Raw genomic sequence first — 27,604 nt, 5'->3', positions numbered from 1 at the left:
AGAGCTCCAAGGCCTACATCTGAGGGCAGTGGATATTTAAAAGGGTTAAGTCACCATTGTATTGTGTAGAATAGTGAAAAATTAGAAGAGCAAGTCCAATCTGGCCCAGTTACAAAAACAGGATAGCTGTCCAATGTAATATTCTCTAGCTTGTGAAAAATCACTTACATAATTACTGTGTCAGTAATTAATGTGTCAGTAATGTTGATTTTTTTAAAGTCATTTGTATGTTAAGAAAAATCTAGAAGACTATACACTGTTAAGTGTTTATGTGGGTTAGTAGGTTTGCCAGTCATTTAAATTTTCTTCTTTAGACTTTTCTTTAAAGTTTCCCTAGTGAACATCTAGTTTGTGATATATATTCACATAGAACAGAAAAACCATCAGTTGCTTCATACTGACACTTTCAAAGCAAAAAGTAATACACATGATAGTGCGTTGGTGTAAGAAATCATGATTAGCAGTTACTGTTGTCTCTTTCCAAAAATATGTTTTCAGTAATTTTGTGTCCAGCTATCACCCTTAACCTTGTAAAAAGCTTCACCAAGACATCATGTTACAGCCGTGAGTTCGCACCTTGCCCTTCTTGCTTGGTTTTGCCCTCAGTGATCCTGGGTTAGCACAGCAGATTCCCCTCTGTTCTAGTACTGGTTGCCTAGTGTCCCCATGTGTGCACAGACCTGATTTTTGTTACCTGCTCCCTATTGCTGAATATTTTTGTTTGCAAATTTGTGTCATTTACTTAAAAAAACTGAACTTTTTGTACATAGATTGTTGAACTTTTGCAAGTATAGCAATAGGGGAAATGTCTTGAAATTGCTTGAAATATCTTGAAATTGCTGCTGCACTAGGTGTAAATGTCAAACATTGCCAGATCGCCTCCTCAAAGGTTGCAGCAGTTTATGTCCCTCTGTGCCATCCCATCCTTGCCCTGAGTATTATCAGACTTTACTGATTGTCATCTGGTCCCTAAGACATCTCTCCTAGTTTCACCTGTACTTTCTAAGTTAGGAGAGTACGGACTCCATTTTCATGTTCATTGGCCGTTGCGCTTTCACTTTGGACATCTGTCAGTTCAGGTGCTTTGCCCATTTTTTAATTGGGTGGTTTATTTTCTTTTTTGATTGGGATAAGCTTCTTGTAAGTTAAGGACATGAGCCTTCTGTCTATTAGATATTTTGACTTTGTTCTTAATTTTTTTTTCACACTAAAGTTTTAAAATCCACAGAAGTTTTAAACCTTAATATAGCAAATTTATCAGTCCTAGATCACTTCTGGCTTGTGTTTTGCTTAGAAAGCCTCCTTTTGAAGGTTATATATTTCCCTCTAGGACTTTAATGGTTTACTTTGTTCTGTTTAAATTAGGAACTGGAATTCAAGCCCCTTTCATCCCAGGCCTCAGATGTCTTGCGTATTTTATTTTCCTGTGTATAACTTAAAAACACAGTACTTTTCCCAAATTAAATAATAACTGATGGCAGCAAATAATGGAAGCATTTTTGCAACTTGTGATGAACCTCATTTCTTGGGATTCAGCATTTACAAATTGAAAAATTGTTGGTTTTATTTTCCTGGTTAATTAAAATCTAAATTCCACTCAGAAGTTCCATTGATATCATAGTTTTACTCTATAGCAATGTATTTTTTCCCCAACCCTCTGGACATTTGAATCTTTCGACAAGTGTCCAAAACCATTTGCCTCTTGTAAATATAGAGCATACTTAATTTTAAAAATTGAGTATATATATCATTATATTAGAGATTTATATAGATAATGTTATGCGTCTAAACTTGGGTTTCATAAATACATCCAAATGTAATGTCTCCAGATTGCCTCAGAACAGGTGAGCAGGTCTCTGGCTTTCTTCATGGCTGGCTGTGTATGCAGGTGTTCTGTGGGCAGTTGAAAGGAGAAGTGTGTGAAATGTTGTAGGAGCCCAAACTGTGAGCTGGGGAGAGGCACAGGCTGGGCCAGTTTTTTTTTTTTTTTATTTTCATAGTTTGGATTTTTCTTTGATGCTTTTGCTGTTGGGAAGGCCACCATGTGGGTGAATTTTTTTCCTTGTTGTCACTCAGTAGATGATGATGAGCTCTGTGTTAGTCACCGGGGTACCACAGGTAGACAGTCACATGTCCCAGAACCCTCTCCTGGTCCTTGTGCTCAGAGCCTGTGTATCTCGTGAGACTCCGTTCAGACCCCCACTGTTGGTCAGACCCATGGCCACTCACTAGAATCATGAGATGGCTGTGAGCAACACTAAGGAACAGTCAGTGTGCATGTGATGATGGTACTGTGGCTACCTGTTGTAAGTCTTTATCCTTTAGAAGTATATAGAAAAAATTTGCACAAGTAAAATTTCTTTTCTTATTTCTTTTTTTATTATTATTTTTATTTGTTCTACTTAGTTGTACATGATAGCAGAATGCATTTCAATTCACCGTACCAAAAACGGAGTGCAACATTTCAATTTTCTGGTTGTACACGTTGTAGAGAGGCACCATTTGTGTAGTCATACATGTACCTAGGGTAATGATGTCCATCTGATTTCACCATCTTTCCTAGCCCCCATAAGCCTTCCCCACTCTCCCCTTTTGCCCAATCCCATGAACTTCATGTTCAAGTACAAAGTTGGCTGGGATGACTAGGTGGCATTGCAATCTCCTGAAGGTCCTTCTTGGATGCGTACACAAAGAGAGAGCGAGGGATTAAGGGGCAGGAAGGAAACACAACTTTTTCAAACACTGAGATCTGGAGTCCAGCTCCTGCCATGTAGTCAGTGAATGAATGGATAATAGTTGTTTTTATAGGATCATGTGACTGGGGCTGCTCGGCTTCCTGTGGGCCCTCAGCATCCCCATCTATAAAGCAAGGGCACAGACCAAGTGTGCTGTCTGCTTTCTGCTGCTGTGACAAAGCATCTGAGAGAATCCCCTTAAAAGGAAACAGGGTTTCTTTTGGCTCATGGCTGCATAGGTCTCAGTCCATGGGACCTTAGCCCTGTTGCTTTGGGCCTGTGGCAGCACAGTAGGACATCCTGGCAGCTGGAGCACATGACAGAGGAGGCTGCTCACCTCTGGGAAGCAGGGTGGGGATAGGGGGTAGGGGTAGGACTGGGCTGGGCCCCAATATCCCCTCAAGGGGAAACCCCTAATGACCTCATTCCCTCCACTAGGCCCCACCTCCTAAAGGTTCCATTATGTCCCAAGGGCCACAGGCTGGTGACCAAGCCTTTAGCACATGGGCAATGGGGACATTTGACATCCAAACCACAATACCAAGTGATCATTAGCTGGGGGCTAACCCCTGGTCACCGGGCCAACCCTTCCCCACAGCCCAGGCCTGGGGAGATTGACTGCATTCTGCAGGACACCCACTGCAGGCAGCTGCCTCAGCCAACATGGAAGTCCTTAGCAGAGTCTCTTTTTTTTTTGGGGGGGAGGTACCGGTGTTTAGTCTCAGTGGTGCTTGACCACTGAGCCACATCCCCAGCCCAATTTTGTATTTTATTTAGAATCAGGGTCTCGCTGAGTTGCTTAGTGCCTTGCCATTGCTGAAGCTGGTTTTGAAGTTTTGATCCTCCTGCCTCAGCCTCCCGAGGTGCAGGGATTACAGGAGTGCACCACTGCATTGGGCAAGAGGCTCATTTTTGACAGTGGGGTTTCCTTAGAGAGAAAGCTGACCCTGTCCTGGGGTCATCCCTGATTTGCCCACACAGCAGTGCTTTGTTACTTTTTCATTTCTCTGGAGGGCAACTCAATTCATACCTAGTAAACAGAGTCCCACAGGTTCTCTGATTAAGAATAGTGCAGAGCTGGGGGGCAGTGGTGCATGCCTGTAATCCCAGCAACGCTGGAGGCTGAGGCTGAGGCTGAAGGATGGCTTGTTTGAAGCCAACCTTAGCCATTTAGTGAGGCTCTGAGCAACTCAGTGAGACTCTATCTGTAATGAAGTATTTTAAAAAGGGCTGGGGATGTGGCTCAGTGGTAAAGCACCCCGTGGTTCAACCCCTGGTACCGAGAGAGAGAGAGAGAGAGAGAGAGAGAGAGAGAGAGAGAGAGAGAGAAATAAGGCAAAATTCAGTCTAAGATCTTAACCCTGGAAACGCAGCTGGTAGAGAAACGTGCTGACTTCAGGGCTATGAGGATTCACCTCACCAAGACTCAGGTAGCAAATGCTCTCCAAACCTGTCACCCTCAGGGCTGGGTGAGCTCCGCGGTAGAGCACTTGCCTAACATATGCAAGGCCCTGGGTTCAATGCCCAATGCGGCAACAAAAAGAATTTCAGAACCCCATGTGATCCTCAGGTCCAGGGAGAGCAGTCAGAGCAGCTGTCTGCCCCTGAGACTGGGCCTGGGAGGACTCACTGGGAGGATGCCAGGGGGCTCATCAAGGGTCCGGGGAATTGCCACCAGTGTGGCCAAGGTCCCTCCTTGATGGAAAACTGAAACCTGTGAGCCACGTTTTCTGTGACTCTCAGGAATCCCTTCCACACCTCTGTCCTTAAAACAGGGAAGAGTAATAATGTCACTCAGTCCGTTTGTACTGCTGGGACCACAGTGTTCTTTAGAGGAGATCTCATGGCTGCCCTGGGTCACCCCTGCTTCACATCCCCTTGGTGACCCGTGGTCTCTTTCCACCTGAATGCTGTCCAGACCCGACTCCTAGGGGGGCAAGCCTTCCCCTCCACCCTCCACCAGTGCTCACCAGCTGCCCTGGAGCACGGGAGGCTGTGACCCAGGCTTGGGTAGGGCTTCCCCCTTAGCCAGAGCCGTCCTGAGAGCCCCAGGCTGCAGCCCCAGCCTGGAAGTGGCTGCCTGGAACAGAGCAGGAGGTTGCTCCCCGTGGCCCCTCTGGTCCCTCTCTTCCTCCTGTTGAAGAAGCATGTGAGGAATGGCTTGTCCTTAACCCTGTGCAGAAGCTTCCAAAGAAACCGCTTCAAAGCCCTGGAGCAGGGGAGGGGGTTGAAAGGTTTGGAGATGGAGCCATCTGAGAAGAAATGGCAGAACTTCAGAGAATGAACAACAGGAGTTCCAAGCCTCTTTCGATGGAGTTTCTAGCAAAACAGGATGTTGGCTTGCAGGAGCCGGAACAAATGTCCCTGGAGTGTGCCTGAGATGCAGTGTCCTTTTTCAGCCTGTGTGTTTACTCAGGACCAAACAGAGTCACCCCCACCCCTCCCGGGAGAATGGGGCAGAGCATGGGATTCGAGATGGTTCCAGAAAGTGCAGGGCTTTGCCCAAACACATCTAATGACCTACGTGTTCCCAAGATGGTGCATGGCCAAAGCTTCCTTGTAGCAATAAAGAGGATACAAGCTCCAGGTGTGGAGGTGCACGCCTGTAATCCCAGGGACTTGGGAGGCTGAGGCAGGACTATAAGTTTGAATCCAGTCTCGCAACTTAGTGAGTCCCTAAGCAAGCTCAGTGAGGCCCTGTCTCAAAATAAAAAATAAAACATGGGGACTTGGATGTGGCTCAGTAGTAAAGCACCCCTGATTCCATCCCCAGAATGTATGAATGAATGAATAAACAAACAAACAAAAGAACACAGACAGTGAAGCCGTGGGGTCAAGCCCCAGAAGAGGAAAAAAAGGGATACTGGCACTTGAGAAAAAGGGATACTTGGCTCAGATTGGGTCTTAGGAACCTTCAGCATGGAAGCCATGGGTTCTTAAAGCAGAGAGTCCCCCTTGCCCTGGCTCCGCAGGGAGAGCTGAACATGGCAGTGTGCACAGAGGCAAACACCCCCCACCCCACTAAGGCAGAGCTGGTACTAGAGGACCACATATATCCATGTCATCCTCAACACCTTCCATAAACCTTCCATCACCAGCACAACGAGGGTGAGAATGAGTCACTAAGTCCCAATCTGGCTGTCTGCAAGCACCCTCTAAAAGCTTCTTAGAAAAGCAGAGTGCTTGTCCATCTCTGGGCAATGGGATAAAACTCTCTGGGGCTTGTATTATTTTGCCCAGGAAACACACACAAGAAATCTGCATGTTGATCTCACGAATGCATCCAAAAGCCAAACCCCAAACACATTTGGCAATTGAAAGCATGCTGCAGCATTTCTACTTGGAAGCTGCGACAGTTGGACATTGCACCTTTTCTGGAGGAAGCCTCACTCTAATTTCTTTGGTGTGGAAGATAAGTGTCAAGACACCAAGACGTGGAGACCCGTTAAAGGGCTGCTCATCGCTGGCCATCTCTCAGCCAGTGTGCGGTTTCTCCCTAGCAGAATGTCCTGGACTCTAAACAGTGGCTCATTGGTCCCTGAGCAGGCTGCAGAGGGCTTTGGCTGGAATGCACAGCAGACTCTGAGGGCCTGACAGGTGGGCATGGGGCATTTGGGGGGCTTGGTTCTACCCCTTAAGCAGAACCCACAGGTCTGCCATCGTCTGTCAGGACCTGAAGCTGCATCTTCCCACTAAGCAATAAGCAAGCACAGTCCCCAAGACTGATCAGACGTGGAAATGGCAGCCCCACCCTGAGGTTGCCTTCCAGAGAAGGGACCCTGCCTGGGCCACCAGGTCCTGGATATTCTTGCCATCTTTCTCCTAGAAAAAAAAAATCATTGCATGAAGGGGTTCAAGTGACCAGAGGGCTGCCACAACAATGGCCGCACGACTGACTGGACAGAAGTATGTTGGAGTCATTAGCTGGAGAATCAGCTTAGAAGAGGAAAACCTTGGAATCTCTCCAGGAGAAGCCTGAAAATCTGATAGAAATCACACACATTCCTGAAAAAATCTGTAAACAAGGAGGAGGCAGGTACTTCCTCTGGGTAATAAATGGTGCTTTCCAGAGTACACTTGGGTTGCCTGGAAACCTCAGAACTTTCCTCCCACCCCAGGAGGGAGCCGGACATGTGTGCCTACTCATCTACACCTCTGTTCCATTGTGGGGGCTGACCCAACACTGCAGGCCCAGGAGGGACAGGACTTAGCAAAGCCATCTGCACTCCCCGGGATGTGATTGAGCATCTGGCTCATCCCAGAGGATGGTGACTGGCAGATGCAGGCCAGGCTCCGATGACGCATGGAGTACCATCAGGAGGCCAATGGCCAGTTAAAAGTGTATTGTAAAATAGCCTCCAATAAATAAATTTTAAAAATCATTAAAAAAAATAAAGAGGAAAAAAAAAAGAGCTTCTCGTCCTGAAGTGCAAACTATCCCAGGGGCTTCCAGGGTAAGGGACAGAAGCAGGCATGGAAAGAAACCTGCCTGTGAGCTCACTCATGGAGAATGTAATACAGTTACACCAAGGAAGTAGAAAAAATTATTGTGACTGATATTTTAATAATGATGATTCGTGTGGATATCCATTCATGCCAGGTGTGATAATTGACTGCTGACATTTTACAAATAATGTTGATCAAATGCTCCCTCTGGGCCATGCTCTGGGCCAGCCACTCTACCTGCCTTGCCTACCTGATCCTCACAGTGTCCCCAAGAAGCCAACACAACAAACCAGAAAGCACAATGTCCCTGCTAGCAAGTGCAGGACCTAAGTCTTGAACCCAGACACAGAGATCAACCAAATCAAATGAAATATTTACTGGAATACTGGTAGAAATCTAGAAGAGACTGTGGCCTAGAAATGGGGAGGGTTGGCTTCAATCCTCAAAACCCAAAGCTGTCAAGATGGTTCAATTGACCATCCACATTAGAAACTACTCTCCAACGAAATATGCCCCAAACATTGTCAAAACAGAGGGACCGATTGGGAGGAAATGGCAACCCAGTAGAACAGGAGGCATGAGGAGAAACACAGATGAGGACTTTGCACAGGCCGAGGTCACTGGAACACAGCTGGCAAGCAGATGATCACAGGTTCAAATGACGTATTTTATTTTATTTACAAAATCTAAGGATGTTGATAATATGTGCTGGGAGGGGATAGGAAGATAAGCTTTTTTCATACACTTTGGAGGCACATTTAACATTATCCATAAAAATGCACGAATGCTATGCTGCCTACAACTCAGAAATTTAGGTCTTGGTGCGTGCCCTGGGAAGCTCCCAGAAGGAAATTTGTTTCAATGTTGTGTTAAATTATAAGACATGTACAATGCAATGGCCATTGGCAGGAAGTCTGTGGCCACAGTGAATAAGGAGGCACATGCTGCCTGCAAGTTCTTAGGACCTGTGGGTGGAAAGAAGACCCTGGACCACATGTTTCAGCTTGTGGGACACAGACACAGCCCTGAACATAGGCTGGTCCAGCAGCACTGTGTATCTCTCCAGATCCACACAGTGTGGAAAGCACAGCCATCACTTGGCTTTAGGGACAGTAGCTGAGGTGATCCTCTTTTCTGGGAGGTAGGGGACCACGGGTGTCTCCCTCACAAACAGATGACCAGAGCCACTTCTGGGGAGAGTCTGGGTCAGGGGGTGATGGGAGAAGAGGAATTTGACTTTCGTTCGTGGTGTCTAGATTTCTTTCCAGGAGAAAATCTGGTTTCTGCCGTCATGTTTCCCCTTGGAGCTTTGGGCAAGCCCTCTTCCCACCCCTTTCCTCCATCTGCTCTCATGGGCTGAGTCTGTTCTCCCAGATTCACAGGTTGAAGTCCTGAGCCCAGAGCCTCAGAATGGGAGCTATCTGGAGATAAAGCTTCTATGTCAAAGTGGGGTCACTGGGGAGCCCCCTCATCCAGGATACCTAGAGTCTTTATAAGGAAAAGGAATTGGTCACACAAGAGACACCAGGAGTGTGTGAGCACAGCGTATGACCCTGTGAACAGGTGGCAGGAAGGTGGCCATTGATGAGCTATGGGGAGAGGCCTGGGTGTGAGCCACCCCTGAAGACAGAAAGCTTTTCCTCTGAGATGAGGAGTAGGATGAGGATGGCCACTTGTAATCCCCAGAGCCCTGGGAGTCCCTGATGGAGTCATTGGCAAGGGGAAAGATCAAAGGCATGGTACTGGGGCTGGAGCTCAGCAGTAGAGCACTTGCCTGGCATGCGTGAGGCACTGTGTTGGATTCTCAGCACCATATAAAAATAAATAAATACATAAAGGTCTATCAAGAACTAAAAAAAAATTTAAAAACCAAAAGCACATAAATTGGATAGAACAAATCAAATGGTCTTTAAGATGATAGGATCACACATCATCTAAAACTCTAAAGACTACACACAAACACATGGTTGGTTTTATGAGAACTAATAAAAGAAGTTTCAAAGTGGCAGGATCCCAAGAAAACACACCAAAATTGTTTTAGTTAGCTTTTCCTTACCGTGACCAAAATACCTGACAAGACCGATTTAGAGGAGGAAAAGTTTATTTTGGCTCAGGATTTCAGAGGTTCAGTCCAGGTTGGCCGACTGCATAGCCCTGGGTGGGGGGTGAGGCAGAACATCATGGCAGAAGGGTGTGGCAAAGGAGAGCAGCTCAGGGCATGGCCACCAATAAGCAAAGAGAGCTCCGCTAACCAGGGACAAAACATAAACCTCAAAGTTCATGACCCCAGAGTCCTACTTCCTCCAGCCACACTACACCTGCCTTCAATTACCACCCAGTTAATCCATTTCAGTGTATTAATCCACTGATTAGGTTACACTCTCATAATCTAATCACCTTACCCCTACATTATCTCACATGTGCGCTTTTGGGGGATGCCACATACCCAAACCATAACAAATTCACTGCATTTCTATGTACTACTACTAATTAATCTGAAAAGAAAATTATAAAGATAATATCATTTTCAATAACATCAACAAAAAATAAAATAGCACTTTGAAATTAACCAAGGAAGTGGAAGATGATAGTGTAATGATAATGATAAAGCACTCTTGAAAGAAATTAAAGAACTTATAAATTTGTGGAAGCATCCCATTTTCATGAATTGGAAGACTTAATATTATGATGTCAATACCACCCCAAATCTACAATTTGATTCCTAAAAAAATACCAATGACAGTTTAAAAAAAATTTTAGATGTTGATGGAACTTTATTTTCTTCATTTATTTATATGTGGTGCTGAACTCAGTGCCTCACACATGCTAGGCAAGTGCTCTACCACTGAGCCACAACCCCAGCCCACCAATGACAATTTTAAAAATATTTTTTAAGTTGTCAATGGACATTTATTTATTTTTATGTGATGCTGAGGGAAAAAAAAATACAACCCAGTGCCTCTCACATGCTAGGTAATCACTCTACCACTGAGCTACAACCCCAGCACCCAATGACAATTTTTGCAGAAAAAGAGAAACCCATCCTAAAATTCTTATGGAATATCAAGGGAATCCAAGTAGCCAATCCTATTATGAAAATGAGAAACAATTAGAAGAACCCAAACTCCCTGATTTCAAAACCTACTACAAAGCTACCACAATCAAAACAGTGTGGTGTTGACAGGAAGCCAAACAGAGATCAATGGGACAGAATAGAATGCCCAGAAATAAGCCCTTGTGTATATGGTCAAATGACTCTTGATAAGGGACACAAGACCATTCAATGAGGAAAGAACAGTCCTGTCACCAAATCATTTTGGGGAAAACTGGACATACACATGCAAAAGAATGAAGTTGAACTCTTACCTAATACAACACCTACAAAAGAAAACATAGGGCAGTAGATTCAGGACACTGGAGTTAACAATGATTTTTTTTGATAAAATGCCAAAAGCACAGGCAACTAGAAAAAAATAGATATATTGGACTTCATGAAAACTGAAGTTTTGCTCATAAAAAGATAACATCAATACAGTAAAAAGTCCATTGGATGTGAAAAATAATGGCCAACCATGTATTTTTTGCACCACCACACCAGGTGGGAAGCGTAATTCTTAGCAGTAGGCTGTGTATAAAACAGGGTGCTGACTTTAAAAACCCCAGTGTTATATAATGGTCATTAAGTATGCCTGCTGTTTTCTTAAGCAAGGAACTATCTTTTGATGTTTTCCATTATATATTATTTAAAAACCCCTCTATAACAAATACAGACTTCTTTTATGAGGGGTAGAATTAGAGACCCGGGGAAAATTATAACAGTGTATCAGAAGTAACCTATAAAATTACTAAAATTTGAGTATGCATCCTAGCTCCGCTCTTTTGCCCTGGGGAAGAGATTTTGTTTCATTTGCCTTTGATGCTCCCAACACTAATTAGTTAAATGTAATCTGTGAATGGTGACAATCTTCTCTCACACACATACACACACACACACACACACACAGACACCCCTACCTTCCCCACTCAAAGCTTCCTTAATCTCAGGCTACACATAAACAAGTAGCTAAATGACAGATTCTGGGAGGCCAAGGCCAGGTCTGTGCTGTATCCCGGAATGTTGAACAGTACCTGACACCTAGTAGGACCTCAACATCTCTCTGTCCAGTGTATATAGGACCAGAAATACCTGGCTCCCTGTAGAGCAGTGTGTTTAGTTGGATGCACCATTTAAAAGTGAGATTTCCAATCCGTGAAACTACAGAAGGCCTGAGGGCTGATGGCTGGGGAAAATGTCCTATGAGAAAGGGTGAGGGTACAGATGTTTGCAGCTCACAGATGTGATGGTTTGTTAGTGTCCCTCAAAAGTTCCCGTGTGACACAGTGCAAGTTAGGAGAGCTTTAACCTAATTAGTGCATTGAACCCCTGGTGAGGACTAACTGGGTGGTAACTGTAGGCAGTAGGGTGTGGCTGGAGGTGGTGGGTCTCTAGGGAAGGCCCCTGGGGTTGCTACTCTGTCCTGGTGAGGGGAGCTCTCTCTCTGCTTCCCGGGTGTGCTCTCCTGAGCTGCTTCCCTACTCCACGCCCTTCTGCAGTGATTTTTTTTATAATAATAATAATTATTATTATTATTGTTGTTATTTTGTGTGTGTGCAGTGATGTTCTCAACTGTGAAAAGGTATTTAAAAATTGACTCAAATACGCCGCCCCCCACAGCAGGTGCCTTTCAGGGGTTAAGTGATTTTCAAAAGGGTGTCCCCGGAGTTTTTATTGAAAATCCCAATGTTTCCTGATGCATTTTGTTGTGGGAGATATGCTTCCATTCTCCTGTGACCAGGGATTTGTCTTCAGCTTGGCAGTGAATGGGTTGGTCGCCTGTAAGGAATGTGAAGTAGCACGTGTTCTGACTGCTCAATGGACAGTTAGATCAGAACCTAGGACACGTGAGTGTGTAAAAGAGTACGTGTAAGAGGTTACAGTTGCATGTTGCCTAATGCAAGTTATTGAGTTGAAGTTCCATTTGTTAATTTTAAAATATGGAAGGAAGTATGGTGTTTGGTCCACTTGAGGATTCACTCAATAGAGTATCAGACTTTGTTTCTTTTTTGTGGCACTGTGGAGATGTGAATGAGAACAAGTTGGTGACATCTTTCAGGTGGAAGCATTCTCTGAGGACGCACTCATCAAGTTGGCCAAGAAGCCATCTTGTGAAGCCCCTGTTGACTCAAGGCTTTTGATGATGAATTCATGGAGATGGTAATTCTTCATGGACCTTTGCATTTGGTGAGTCACGGAACGGATCTGGGTAGATAATCATTCACCAACATGTCCACAATAATCTCACATATTATGCATAACAGGTCATGGCTGGGTAAATATTACCATTTCCTTTTTTGCATTTAAGAAAACTAATAACGACATTATATTTTCTCCCTTTTTTGCCTTGAAGTATGTCAGTGTCTTGACCAAGCATGATTGTTGGTAGGTAGGTTAGCAAGAACTTGAACTCAGGGATTTTACTGTCATGTGTCAACCTATTGTTTTTCATTGATTTCTATTAATATATCCAGGTTGGCATCTATTATTTTTTTAGCTTTTGACTTTCGCAGCTGTGGGCATCTTGACAACCATCAACTCCCTGTAAGCACAGACAACTCTATAAGAACCTGAGGATAAATTTCCCTGTGCATGTCCCCTTGTGAAACTGCTTAAGCACCGCCTGGTTTACACACAGGTGGAATTTCTAGGTCAAAGTGTGCACGTTTACTTCTTTGACTAAGCACTGCCAGGTGGCTCTTCTGCATAGCTCTACCTGTGGCCAGGATTGTATTATCTAGCTTTCTAACTTTTGCATGTTGAGTAGATACATAGTGGGAGCACACTGTTTTTGTTGGTATTTTTCTTGGTATCTATTCTGATGCTTTTCACTGGGGGATTTTTTTCCTGTGAAAATGGGCTTCCTCTACTTGACCTTATTTTCTTCTTTTTAAAATTTTTTGAATGTGACTTTTTAATTTTAGTTTTATTAAAGACATTGCCCCTTGCTTGCATAGTCTATATCTAAAGCACTAGTCATTGCTCCAAGGCCCAGCTTGCTCTCAGCTGCCCCAGGAGGGGAACAGTCTTTGGCGGTAGCCAAGAGACACCCCTGCAGGGGGCACAAGTGCTTTGGCCCTCTGGTGTCTTGCCAGCAGTGCTTCCCATGCTCACAGAGGGTTTCAGACACTGAGTCAATGGTCCAGGTGGTCTTTTGTTCAGTCTGATCTCAAATTGAGCTCCTCTGAGAGGTCATATTGAAGTCCTTGTGTGTACCTGACCCATCATTTTAAACAATATTCCAAGTTCACTTTTTGTGTGTACGTGGTTCTGGGGATTGAACCCAGGGCCTTGAGTCTGTGAGGCAAGTGACCTACCTGAGCTACACCCTCACAGACCCCTGTAAACTTCTTCCCCTCTGCCACGGGGTCTAAGTTGCCAAGGCTGACCTCAAACGTTCCTCTTGCCTCAGTCTCCCTGGTGGCTGGCATGACAGGCATGCACCTGGGACTGTCACACTCTAGCCTGTGATGGGAACTCATGTGCATCTGTCCAGGGCTGAGCATGGTTAGGCAGAGCTGTGCTCCAGGCTCCCTGCAGGGCTGTGGAGGCTTCTGCTGCCCAGCAGCCCTGGTGCCATGGCCAGGGCTCCCCCCAGCCGAGGGCAGGCAGCTGCCCATTGCTGTAGGCTGACCTTATTTTCTTCTTATGGCACTCATCCGTTCTCTGGAGTATGTTGTATGGTTTGTCCATTAGGAGTCTAACAGGTCCTCTAGAACCTTCAAACAATTAGTAAAATTCCTAAACAGTAAGTGAGCATGCGCAGAAATTGGGCTAATATTTTGGGAAGAACAATGTTGGATGATATATTCATGGCTTGACTATATCATCCAACATGAAGTTATATTTTATTACTTACAAAATAATAAAATAATGAAGCAATATCATGGGCTGAGCTAAAATAGATCCTCAGGATCTTAGGCATTCTGTAATAAATCTGTGTCACTTGAAGTATAGAGTTGATCGACTCTGAGTAATGAAACAGAAGTAAAGGTATCAAAGCAAATGATCATCTGTTTCCAATTTTCTGTGATTTGGGTCAAGTGGAAAAGTGGTGATATTTATTAATAATGGATCAAATAGGTTCATAATTGTTTTAGGGTACAATTAGACGCCTTCAAACTTTAGGCTATATGGGCACATTTGAGAACGGTTCCAGCCATTCTCTCATCCTTTGGGTCATTCCCCTCCTATGTCCTGTGAGACATTTTCTATGTGAGGCTTTAAGAAGAAGAAGAGAATATTCTGTAAAGAAAACCTTGTGATCTGTGCAGTATAAAGTTGAATGGATTCATTCAGAAATCAGAAATTCTATTGAGAGATATTTATTTGCATGAGCCAAATAAAACCTATTTTTAGGCATCCTGGTGAAGACAAGGTTTTATCTTTATGTCTCATTTTCTATGTTTTGTTGTTGTTGTTGTTGTTAGAATGAAATTCATATGTTGCCAGACCATTCTATCAGATGTGTAACTAGATGCCATTTAAATTACCCACTTTTACATGGTAGACATTTTTTAATGAACACTGCCTGTCTGCACCTTTTTTAAAAACAGGACTGGGATCAGAAGCCCAAATACCAATGGTTAGCTGGAACATATTTTTCATTTGGCCTACCTGTCAGTATTCCCTGAGGTCATCTGTGCAATCAGCTTTGTTACTCCTGCTCCTTCACTGGATTTCATAGAAACCATATGCTATGTATGAATCAGGGACACCAATCCCACAACATAGCATTCTTTGAATATCCAGAGTCCCACTTTTCACTTCGCCATGCCTGAGATCAGCAGTAATGTTTATCAGCAAATGTGAGATTTTCAAAGATCCAATTCTATGTGCTCCTTTCTCAAAGAGCCTTAGGCAGGGATATAGCATACATAAATATTAAGTAAAGTCCATAGTTTTTAAAATGTCATCCATTGAATAGTTGACACATGTCTGAGATACTTTTTATTTTGGAGGAGGTATTATTTAATCGGGAATTCCAACAGCTACGTAATAGTGAAATGAGAAGTCTTGCATCCATTTTATTTTGTTTCTGATGATTTTTATGAGTAAGGATAAGATACTTCCTTGTTCTGATGCAGATGTTGCCCACTTCTGTGAATGGATGCGGGGTGTCACCTACTACTTGCATATCTGCATGTTGGGCTTGACACTGCTATCATACTTGGTAGTTGGCAAAAAGTCAATACTGAAGTTAAGCTCTTGTGTTCTAGCAGCAGAGCTGAAGATCCTTGATGTAACACCTTCTGCAATCCATGCTGCTCTCTTCATGTTCCTTATTGACTTCCTGGTGATGAGCATCATGGTCTCCTGGTCTTGAGAATGGCAGGGCATTGCTCTGTGAATGTGGAAGATGGGCATGTGGAAGGCTCCAGGAAGGAGGGATCATTGATCATGTACTCTAATCCATGTGCCTGTTTAATGACCTGTTTTTTTTATTTTTGGGTTTTAAGGGAGACAGTGCCCTCAAACACTTCTGTGCAGCTGGGAATGCAGGCTTCTGCTTCACCTTGAAGGAAGCATTAATGAATGCTTTCCAGAAGACATGAGAAGAGAGAAGTGAGCCTCTGGTATCATGCAGGTTTCTTGCATTGCCCATGGGCTAGAAGAGAGAAGAGTTGCTTCATGAGATTTGATCCCCTTTTTCCTGAAAAGTTCCACACGGAGGTGAGTCCCCAGCATGTTTAGACATCATTTCAGACACCTTTCTGGACAGAATTAAATCAGAGCCCCTGATGATGTGGAAGAGCTAAAGATGGGTTTGCTATGAATTTTCTATTTCATTCATCAGGGCCTGAGTCAAGCCAGCCATTGTGCTGTCAGCGCATGAGCTGCTGGTCAAATGTGAGGAAGTGGTCTTGCTTTATGAAAACACCACCCTGATTCAGTGAGCCAGAGGCAGCCTGCAGTCCCTGTTTTCCTGTAAAGGCAGATTGCTGTGGATGGCCTCTGGCCTTGTCATGCAGCCCTGCTCAGAGTAGGGGATTGAGGGTCCAGGCAGATCCCTAGTTCCTTTTGACCTTTATTGCCATTGGGCCACCCCAGGATTCTTGGAGTCTACCTGGTCTTCTGGCCTGGGTCAGGGGATGTGAGGTTTGGAATCCCCCTCTGTGGCAGGATCCCAGGCCCCCCAGCCACTTGAGGGCCGGCACAGCCTTCCCTAATTGTGTTAGAGGGGGAGACTTCTCCCACCCATCCTCATCTATGCTCATCCCACATTTTGTAGCTTGACACCTGAGGACCTTTATTCATTGACTTAGTGGTTAGTGCTGATGGTTACTAAGTGACTCTTTCAAGTCACATCACTTGCATGGTAGGGCTAGAGCATGGATCTTCCTAATTGATTTCATGGGACTCTCTCATGGAAACTGTGACTGCCTCCTAAACACACATTCTACATTTGGAGTGTCAAAATTCTTGGCACTGCCTCCTTGGCAAGTGTATCTTGCCTTCTACATGGGAATTTCACAATTTTTTTTTTTTTTTTTTTTGGTTTGTGGAGGTCATGCAGAAGTGATTTCATTTCAAATAGCCCAAAGAAGAAATACCAGTTGTCTTTTTCGCACATGGATGTGTGTAGTGAACACCCCTTTCTGTGGGCTTGCATGAGTTGCTCCTTTGAATTTGTTGAAGAATGGTTGGCTGGGGAGCAAGGTAACGAGAGATGGATATCAATGCTTGTCCAGTATTCTGAAGTGAAGAATGTATTGAGGATGTGAAGGCTTTTCTAGCCAGTTCCTATGGCTCACTCAGGGATCAGTCAGAGGATTCTGTCTGGTAGACTCTTTGGAGTAGATGTCAAAATGGACAGTCTTACTCTATCCAGGACTGAATGCTGAGCTTTAGTGGGAGCTTCTTGTCAGTTCAAGCACTTCCATGAGTCTGTCCTCTGTTCTCTTTGTTTGTTTGTTTGTTTTATTTTTTCATTTTTCAGTGGACATATCTTTATTTTATTTTATGTGGTGCTGAGGATCGAACCCACTGACTCGCGCATGCCAGTCGAACACGTTACCACTTGAGCCACATCCCCAGCCCCCTCTGTTCTCTTTTTTCCGAGCAGTTTCTAACAGGAAAGGAGAATAAACATTGAAAGTACAGTGATTGATTATGTATACCAATGTTATTTGAATCAACTTTGTATAATTCAAAACTAACCTTTTGCTAGTAAAATTTCATATGTTGAGGAAATAATGAAAATATTGGGGTTGGGGGATGAGGAGGGGCAAATCAAATATTCTTGAGCACCAAGACCTGTTTTTTTTTTAACTTAAATCATAAACTGCCAGAGGACCACACCAAGTAGATATTTCCAGAGACAGTGGGAAGGTAGTAGCACATGAGGAAGGGAAGAGCTCTCAGGATGGAAAGAGGGGGCCGCTTCAGAACTCACCTGGCAAGGCACGAGGCTGCTGGCCATGGTACATGCCTGGGCCCACTGAGTGGGGCAGATCCAAGCTCTGTGTCCCTCTACCCTCCTCTGTAGCCTGTGTTGGCAGCAGATCAGGGAATTGGGGTCAGAAGTGCTCCCAGTAATATAGGCACCAGCCCCCAGAGTGTGTTCCTAGCCCTTTCCCCACCTGGCCTGACTTGGTGCTTGTGTTGATGCAGGGCTGAGACCTTACAGTCATCAGAGTGTGTCTGCGGTCCCGATCCATCCTGCATGGCCAACATGCTCAGACCTTCAGCTGGGTCGTAGGCCTGCTACAACCAAACTCTGTCAACTGGGTGGCCAACAACAGAGGAAGGGCCTTCCCTCAAGCTCCAGGGGCTCAACACACTAGGTGTTGGGCGGTCCCACTGCCAAAACACCTCACAGGTTCCTAGGGGACTGTCCCCCAACTCTCCCAGCCCTTGCCCACTCTCCTATTGCTGCCCACGGTCTGTGGTTCTCATATGGGCATCCCGTCCTGGCTCCAACCTCACATAGCTGGTATCCCCCAGTCTCCCTGGTATCTGGGTCCAGACTCTCCTCTTCCTACAAGAATATCAGATATGGGATTTGGTCCCAGTTGAGGCTGTGTTCCATCATGTGAGCTCTTAGCTTCATCACTGTGCAAAGACTCTTTTCCCACACAAGTTCCCACGACTTTTGGCTGGCTAAGAATTTTCAGGCGACACTTTTCTAATGAGTACACTTTCCTTCCTTCCGATCTCCCCCCAGTGAGCATTCCTCGAACCCTTGTCCTAGTTCCTTTATGGTAGTTTCCCTCCTTATGGCTGAGAGGACCTAGTGACCCCTGGATTCACACGTTCTCCGTAATCACCAACACACTGCAGAATTCTCCAAAAGGCCATATATGCTCCTGGAAGTTGGTGGTGGAAATAGTTCTCCATCCATTAATCACTCCCTCATTCACTAATGTCCTTGTGTCCTTGAGAAAGGCTCTCCCTTTCCTGGTTTTCCTGAATAGAAATTCTCTTGCCTCTTGGGTGAATAGGGTTATGAGTTGTGCAGAGGGTGTTGGTCCACTGAGCATCTAAGAGACTGTCCTTTATGGAGCCTAATGATCCCAACTGGGGAATGAGGCCAGGGTCCTAACTGTGGTTAGTGTGAGGACACCATGGGTTCAGAGAGGGAAAGAAGGACAAGGGAAACTCAGATGTCCCTTCATGGCCCCTGGAGTTAGAGGACTTACCCCTTTGCACCTGGGATCAGGAGACCTCATTTCCTCGAGGACACGCACACTCAGACGTTAATCTTGAGTGTGGATTCCTTTCTGGGGTCCAGGGCTGTTGTTAGCCACCAGGAATGACGGTGCTTTCCATGCTGAGTGGAGCCATTTTTGCCAGGAAAGAGCCCGTGGTCACACCTTGTGCAAAGCATCCCTCACCAGGGGCTCCCATCCCTACATTCCTGTCCTGAAAGGAAGCCACTCAGAGGCAAGGTGGGTCCAACCACCTCCCATGTGTTCACTCATCACTGTGTTCCAGCATCACCCCAGTAAACAGTCCTGATGGGATTGGACGTGGCTCAGAATGTCACCCTCATGAGCTCTACCCTGCCACAACTGCAGTTCTGCAGTGGGAGAAACTCAAAACCTCAAAACACATGCACATGAAAGAAAAGAGCAAGAGCCAGAGCCCAAACAGGCCAGGTTGGCAAAGACAGCTGGAGTGCCTAGGTTGGGACTCAGAATTATGTCAGTGGGGTGGCATTGCTGCTGACACCAGCATGATAACAGAGAGCCAGCCCTGCTCATTTTGGGGAGCAGTGTGTTGGGGAAGGCAGCAGAAATTGAGAGGCAGGATTGATTTTGGCCCTAGGAGGAGGTTGGGTAAAAGGCCAGTGTGAGTTGGAGGGCCTGGGCAGATAGAGAGAGGTCAGGGCACACCCCAAAGCCTGGAGACTGCACTTGATGTCCAGGGTTGTGAAACACCACCTCCCCTCTTACAACTGAGAGCAAGGGGCATTGATGAGTTCAGTTTGTGTGTGGCTGCATCCAAGGTGGCTCGGCTAGGCACCTCTGTTTCCTCTTCTCAGGAGCCTGGAAGTCCAGGCTCCACTGAGTCTCAGCTGGGAGGATCAGAGTCTGAGTTTATGCCTGTGTTCCTGGTAGGATCCATGTTGGCTGAGCCTCAGTGTTTTTGTAATGAGAGGATGGGTGACTGTCATGTCTTTATCACAGGACACACTAGCTAAGTGGATTTGTTTGCTCTGAGGAGGAAAGAGAGGGGAGTGGTGCTGGAGACAGGGATGCAGACAGGGGTCATGGACTTGGCATAACTCAGTCTTGGAGGTGATATCCTATCACCTGTACCCACTTCAATTCCCATGAATCCAGAGGCTGAGCCCCCTTGAGGTGAGGGGTGAACCGGTTCTGGGCAGCAGGATGCTGTGGTACCTCGGAGTCTCTGTGAGACCCCAACACTAGACACACTTGGCCCTTTTGAAATCTTAGGAGAAGCCTTGGGAAGTTGTATGGCAGAGGGGAGCAGCCTCTGCACCTCAATCCCCTCCAACTTGCCATGGTGTAGAGAGGGAACTGCAGCCACGATGGGACGGACATTGGCCACGTCCCTGTGTGGGACACAGGCCTGATTGAGTTGGGGTGCATTCTTTGTCTCTGCCCTTCTTGTGATTGTCCCATCTCTACATTTGTGCTTTAGCCACCTGGGAGTCCCATCTCTGGTTTCAGAGAGAATAGAGGGTGTTATGGGCCAATAGACACAATAAACCCTAGAGATTAGATGCTACCCTACTTTCCAGAAAAGACTGGGCACAGCATGAGTTGCACAATGATGGGACCAGGGTCCAAAAGCTGCTTAGAGGGAAGGACTGGTTGTGAATGCATTTTTGAAGGCTCCAAGCTGGAACTCTAGTGGCACCAAGCAGGGCAGATGCTGGTGGGGATGTTTGGGTAGTTGTTGGTGAACACCTGCGCACCTTATATGGGTAGGCATGGAGGAGAAATCAGCAGCTCATAGGGCTTTTGAAAGTGGTCTTATGTGAAAAGAGGCTCAGGTATGGGCACAGGAAATGACATCATTGCCTTGACAATGGAGCAAACAGAACATGGAACCCTGGTATCCAGGCACCCACTTCACTGACCAAGCCATCCGAGCTCATTTGGTTGGAGAAACTCAAGTGAGAAGGATGTTCTCCTGTGGTTGTAAACAATGCCGAGCCTCAGGCTCCCAGGAATCTCAGGGGGGCCAACTAGCCCTTTTGTGGATGCACTGGGTGAGGCTTCATCTTAGACGCCAGAGCCTCTTGCGATTGTCGCAGAGGAGCTCAAGAGTAACAGTGAGTAGCACAGGGCAGGTGAGCCCAGCAGGCCCTCTAGTCTGATCCCTGATGAATGGCCCAGGACTCCTATTCTGACTGTGTGTGGTGTGTGTGTGTGTGTGTGTGTGTGTGTGTGTGTGTGTGTGTGTGTTTGTACTGATGGGAACTGTCCCATTGTGCTTTGATTCTAGTGTATTGGCACAAGTCATTTTTCTGTTTGTCACCATTTCCATTTTGAACCCACCATTCTTGGTCCCAACCCAGGGTGAAAATGATCAGAACACGGAGGAGCCCTTCAGGGTACAGAGCCTTGAACCTAACAGGCAGGACCAGCTTAGGAATGAGCTCCTGCCTGTCATTTGTGGGAGGAACCTACATTTCAGCAGCAACATGGGGTTAATCTCCTGGGATTCCATCCCCACCCAGCAGGTGCTGGATCTCTTGTTCCCAAGGTAAGCACCAGACCACCAAGCCCAAGTGTGTAGCCCCCTCATGCCTGGGTCTTGGGGCTGCCATGTACCTCTCAGGGACCCAAAGGTTTGTGATACCTAATGAGATAGAGGACCACACTCATAGTGGAATGTCAGCCCCAAATGGGACAAGTCCTGGAGGTGCCTGCCACAGCCTTGCAAGGGGAGTAAACTCCCCTCTCAGGCAGAGAAACCATCCTGACTCCAGCTGATCCACAGAGGTCCGTGGAGCAGTCCCCACACACTGGGCACCACAGCTCAATGGTGTGCACTGAGCTCATTCCCAGGTGGACTCAGCGAGGCCAGGTGGTCTTTCTGGTGTGATGTTGGCTTCGTGAAGAACGTAGATCTGTGCCAGAGGCATCTCAAAACTCAGGCCTTGGGAAAAGCACTTTTGGGTTAATAAAGACATGTTAATTTCCATAGTGGGACAGAGCATCCTAGCTGGGACATAGCTGGACAGGGGATTTGGACATGGCAGCTCCCACACCCAGAGATATGTGGGAATCAGCAGCTTGGGCTCATTCACTGATGAACATGGAGAAAGCACCCACTGTGTGAAGACACGTTTCCAGTCACGTTTCATAATTCAGTGAAAAATGGGGTGCAAATGACTGCCATTGTGTCCCTTTTCATGGGGGTCAGCCTAAAACCGCAGGTGCCATGAGTACATATCCTACATGTGACTGCATCCCTGACTCCATGGGGCATAACTGCACATTGTCCTCTTCAGTGACTATGGTGGACCCCTGGACCAACTTCAACATGGAATGGGCTTGGGGTCAAGAGGGTGGGCTCCTGTTTCCAGAATAGGGACCTGCAAGGTGATTTGACTTGGGAAGGCTGAGGAAAGACTGCTCTCCCCAGTGTAGGGTCAGAGGTTTTCTCTGGAGGCCGTGGCGAAGGCAAGGCCAGGGTTTTGCTGACTCCACACCTTCCTCCCCACAGTGCCTCACCTTCCTTCCTGGGCACCTGGGTGAACCTCTACTCCGAGGCTTCCCATCAGCCTCCAGGCTTTCTGAGTCTGCAGCAGTTGCTATCCATGTGGCTCCTGCTGGGTGGCTTGAACCTGGAACACCAAGCACACCACCTCCTGGCCGCAATTGAAGATGGCAAATCAAGCCAGGCAAAGCCTGAGAGCCAGGCGGACTGTGGTGAGTACCTAAGGGTATATGAGGAAAGGTCTGACTCTTGTCCCACTGCAGGGAGTCTGTATGCCTGGTGTTGGGCTGGAAATTAGGACAAGCCTTTGTCCATTCAGGAAGTGACCCCAGTCTGCAAAGAGGTCCTGTGTGGGCTAAGGGCCTGAGTTCTTCCTGGCAGCAGGGGTATTGTCTGTTTGTATGAAGCTCAGGGCAAGGCAGTCATGTTGGCATCTTTTCTCCTCTAGCTACAAGCTTAGTTCCTGTCATGGCTCCTTTGCCAACCCCAGAGCCAGAGCCTTCACCCAGGGAAGGGGCAGAGCCGGAGTCCCGGACATCAGGGGTCTCCACTCGGTACTCCCCACGGCCCCAATATAACAAGCGGATGAGAGGCAGGTGCCTCATTCACGTCTACCTGGAGAATGAAAACACAACACAGTATAGGAGCATCCTGGTGAGTCTTCGAGCAGGGGAGTCTCCTGGGAGCCCACAGTGGGGAAGACCGAGTCCACAGCAAACACTTTGGACTAGGCCTGTCTTCTTGAACTGGAGCTTCTGGAAGGTCAGGAAGGAGAGCAGAAAGTGAGGAAGACAGAGGCGGGAGTGCAGCAGCATGCCAGGTCTGGGTGCGAGTGGGCCTGCGTGTTTTGGGGTGTGCAGGTCAGAAGTGCAGGAGTGAGTGCTGGGTTCAGAGGAGGTCAGAGAAATATCGAGGGTACAGGCCATCCTCTACTGACCTTGGTATTGAGGAGGAGTATACTGAACCGTGGAGGTTGAAGCAGAGGAGTTGGCAGTCATTTTCTTGTGTGTGGGAGGGGTTATGTTGCTGGTTGAAGGGAAGGGAGCCATTGTAGAATGATTAGGGTGGGTAGGTGTGGGTCACAGACAACTGGGGGCCTTGGAAGGGCCCATTAGTGTCCTAGTTTGCATGTATGTGAATAGAGATTTAGCAGCTCTCTCTGCAGAATTTTCCTGGGTGTGGAGTATCCATCATGAGACTCTGGTGTCCACCTCCAGGGGAGCCATGTTGAACCACTGCACCTGCTGGGTCCGAACCTCCTGACACCCTAGCAAGCACTGACACTCTCGAGCCCAGCAGCTTCCATGCCTATCATTAAAGAGTCTTAGTGTGTGTTGTGCCTTGGCTGTCAGGACCAAAGCACCTAGGGTTTGTGCCTGGTCCACACAAAAATGCAGCTGCATCCCAGACCAGAGCAGGGATATGGAAGTCCACTGGACCATTCCTCCCATCTTGATGGGACTAGAGTGTGTCTGTACAAAGCCTTTTGGTCCTTATTCCCTTGTCCCTGTAGGGCATAGCAGGTTGAAGCAAACTCTTGTACCAAGATTGGACTAGAGGCTCATAGGAAGACCCCCACATGATCACATGAAGGCCTCAGGTAGCAGGGTATCAAGATGGTGCCCTTGTGTTGAGAGCTCACTTGTCTCTGATTGTCCTTGAGCACTGTCCTCTGGGTAGCTACTCCCAAATTCCCTCTCTGATGAGCTTTCTCCAACTCTGCTCAGGTGACCTGCCAGGACAGGGCTCCAGTCATCATCCGCAGGGCCTTAGATGCACACTTGCTCCAGCAGGAGAATCCAGAAAACTACGAACTTCTGCAAATAGTCTCGAACCATCAGAGTAAGTGGAACCATCAGAGGGTAGGGAGCAGTGAGTCACAGTGGGCTCACGATAACTGGGAGCCAAAACACAGTGTGCATTGACCCAATGCCCAGGATGAGTATGGTAGGACTTGTGCATAAAACAAAGTGTAATGATGGGGCATAAATCTGCAGGTTCTTCATGTTCCCCAGGGGCTGTGGACCTGCCTATCATGTGTTCTTTCCTTGGCCTGAGGAGGTATTGCAAAGCTATTATCCACAAGGGGCCAAGAAGAGAGGCTTCTTTGTCTTGTGTCAAAGAAGACAGACAACCACAGGGTGCCTACTTTGGGGGCCTTTCCTGACCTAGATGAGTACATGAGAAAATGAGTTCAATTAAGAATCATTTCTGGCTTCCAATCTTTCTATTCATTGCAAACTGAGTCCACTTAGGACCAGAGGCCATTACTAGAGAGAAGAGTGTGGTAGAATAGAACCCTTCACAGCTTGTAAACTCTTCTTAGAGAGAGAGAGAGAGAGAGAGAGAGAGAGAGAGAGAGAGAGAGAATAAGAAGAAAGAGGAGGAGGAGGAGGAGGAGGAGGAGGAGGAGGAGGAGGAGGAGGAGGAGGACAAGGATGAAGAGAAGCAGGAGTAGAAAAATGAAAATAAGTTGAAGGAGGAGACCATGAATAAGAAGGTCAAGATGACTAAGAAGAAGCATGAGGAGAAGATGAAGAAAAACAGGAACAACAAGGAGAAACACAAGCCGAACAAGAAGTATAACAATAAATTGATTAAAAATGTGAATGAGAATTATACTCATGAGGAGGAAATGCAGAAGTGGGGAACTCAAGAGAAATATATATCTCTGGATGGCACAGCCCTGCTGTGGACATCCTCCACCTACGCTCAACACACCTCCAAACCATACCCCTCCAATTAGTGTAGCCCTGTATGCCTGGATGAATCCACTGGCAAGGTGGAGGCACACACCATCAAGTGCTTTTCCCCAAACCCACCTGTGATCATTGCTGCAGTGGGGAGAAAACCTTGAACACATGAGTCTTTGGGGACCAATCCAGATACAAAGTCTAGCTGTTTCTCTTTGTTGGGTCCAACGTGAACTAAGAGGGTCTGGGGTACAAGGGGCTATTTCCTTGAAAGGTGTTCCTGTAGTGGACCTCCTGTGCATAGAGGGTCCTCAGGGAGGAATCAGTGGGGAGTCTTTGGTGGAACAGTAGCTGGATTCGGGGGCTCTCAGGTCTGTGTGTGAGACCTGAGCTGGCAGAGGCTCTCAGTTGTGGGGGATGTTGGGTAGTGTATTCCTTGAGTGTCACCTACCACGCCTCTGCCCCTGCCTCTCCAGAGTTAAGGATCCCTGCAGATGGAAACGTATATTATGCCCTGGATGGCAGAGTGGATTATAACTTTCTTCTTCAGGAAACAGCTGCCAGCAAGTTGTTTAAAGTCAAGCCAAAGAAGGTAAACAGCCACCTTCTTCAGTCTTTACTCCTGGCGCCACTCCACATCCTCCAAGGGGACAAGAACCTCAGGTTCTGGATGGATGTTGTAGAATGCCCACAGAGCCAATGCCAGGCTGGGTGGGGTGCAGGTGCTGGGCTTTGCTGATGTTGTCATCCCCCACAGTTCTTGGAGCCTTCTGTGGCAGTGGCATCCAGGATCCCAGCAGCTGTGAGCAGCAGCTCTGCGGTGGCTGCAGGACCATTGCCCCAGGCGACCCAAAGCAATGAGTGCTGCATGAGAAAAGTCACCAGTAGCAGCTCCTCACTGCTTCACCCCAGTGAGCAGGTGGAAGACAGCCGCTTTGTTCACGTCCTCCTAGAGGGACAGAGCCTGAGGGAGACAAAGCGCATCCCGGTAAGCCTGACAGCAGGGCTGCCTCCTGGGTGTCCACACAGTGGAAGGCAGGAGACACAGCTAACCCTGGGGCTGTGGTGGGAAATTAAGAAGAGAGAGGTCAATCTTAAGGGCTTGACCTGAGGGGGGAGAGCCTCAGCATACCCAGCTGCACCGGTGTGTGGGCCTGTGTATTGTGGGTTTGGCAGGCCAGAAGTGCAGACGGAAGTGCTGTGGACAGATGAAGGCAGAGATATGTCCAGGGTGCAGGCTGCAGTGCCTAGAACTTGGTATTCTCAATGAGTGAGGTTGGAGCAGAGGAGCTGGCAGTGACTTGTCACATGTGTAGGAGGGGTTGTGTTGCTGGTGGCAGGGAAGAGAACCTCCTTAGCATGACTAGGTGTAGGAATTTGGGGTCGGGATCACCTGGGGGGTCATGCCAAAGCTTCGGAATTTCAGCCTTTGCATGTATGTAAATACGGAGCTAAAGGGGTTCTTGGCAGATTTCTATGGATGTGCAGTAGACACGCTAATGCTGCAGGTGTCCAGCTGCAGAGGAGACATGTTCAGTGACTGCCAGTGCTGAGTCAAGTACATCATTAGAACCAGACCCGCACCGAGCTTCCAGAGCCCAGGGCCTCTCCAGGCTATCATGAAGCACTCAAGTGCACACTCTTGTATCTGAGTCTGTTTTTGTAGTGGCAGTCAGGACCAAAATTTTCAGTGCATCTGCCTCTTCCACCCACAAAGGAAGCCTGCATCCCAGAGCACACTTGGTGCGCAGATCCCTGGCCCATTGCTGTCATCTCAGTGAGATGAGAGTGTGTCTGTGCATAGGTAGTTTGGTCATTTGACCTGAGTGGAATGTGGCTCCCCAGGGGGAGGGGAGATGGCAGGTACAGGCAGATATTTGTACCAGGATTGTTCTAGTAGCACGTTGCAAGAACCCAGGGGTTATATGGAGGCCACACTCGGGTAGCAGGATAACAAGATTGTGCCCTTGTATATGTAGCTGACATTTCTCCTGAATGTTTGACCACAGTCTTCTGGGCAGCTCCTCTAAAAGCCATTCTCTGATGACATTTGTCCCACCCTGATATAGGTGACGTGTCAGGAGAGGGTGACAAGCCTCATCCGCAGGGCCTTGGACCAAAATTTGTTGCAGCATGAGGATGTGGACAACTTTGAGCTGCTGAGAATGATGTCTCTGCATGACAGTAAGTAGGACAATCAGACAGTGGGGAGACATGATCCACAGTGGGCTCAGGATAACTCACAGCCAAGAGAAAGTGGGCCTTGGCCCTAAAATAGCCAGAGTGTGGTGGGCCTGGTGCAGGAAACCAAGTGCAGTGATGGGCATGTCCAATGTGGAGGTGTTCAATGAGGCCCCAGGGGGCTGCTGGACCTCCCTAAATGTGTTCTCCCCTGGACCTGGTCTGGCAATGCAAAGGTAATATCGATGAGGGCAAGGCAGAGAGAGGCTCAATCCATCATCAGTTTGGTTTATGGCTCACTGATAAGGATG

The 27,604-nt window shown here is 47.0% G+C and overlaps 1 protein-coding gene across 11 annotated transcripts in view; it reads left to right on the top strand.

Moving 5' to 3' along the window:
* LOC120891204 (uncharacterized) overlaps positions 1–27,604 on the top strand; it is a 61,130-nt gene that overhangs the window by 27,789 nt on the left and 5,737 nt on the right. For 10 of the 11 annotated variants that reach the window (XM_078028885.1, XM_078028882.1, XM_078028883.1 and 7 more), the window contains 9 exons: positions 12,335–12,462; positions 15,735–15,948; positions 21,272–21,459; positions 22,426–22,631; positions 22,868–23,073; positions 24,147–24,261; positions 25,589–25,704; positions 25,870–26,100; positions 27,182–27,296. In XM_078028885.1, coding sequence (XP_077885011.1) covers positions 15,811–15,948; positions 21,272–21,459; positions 22,426–22,631; positions 22,868–23,073; positions 24,147–24,261; positions 25,589–25,704; positions 25,870–26,100; positions 27,182–27,296 — 1,315 coding nt within the window. In that variant the 5' untranslated portion in view covers positions 12,335–12,462; positions 15,735–15,810. Of the gene's footprint in view, positions 1–12,334; positions 12,463–15,734; positions 15,949–21,180; positions 21,460–22,425; positions 22,632–22,867; positions 23,074–24,146; positions 24,262–25,588; positions 25,705–25,869; positions 26,101–27,181; positions 27,297–27,604 lie in introns of those variants that run through there. The other variant, XM_078028888.1, reaches the window with a different exon arrangement.

Source organism: Ictidomys tridecemlineatus, chromosome 12 (genome assembly GCF_052094955.1).
Source record: "Ictidomys tridecemlineatus isolate mIctTri1 chromosome 12, mIctTri1.hap1, whole genome shotgun sequence".
Taxonomy (NCBI): domain Eukaryota; kingdom Metazoa; phylum Chordata; class Mammalia; order Rodentia; family Sciuridae; genus Ictidomys; species Ictidomys tridecemlineatus.
Note: the sequence above shows the minus strand (reverse complement) of the source record. Positions and strands in the feature narration are given on the sequence as shown.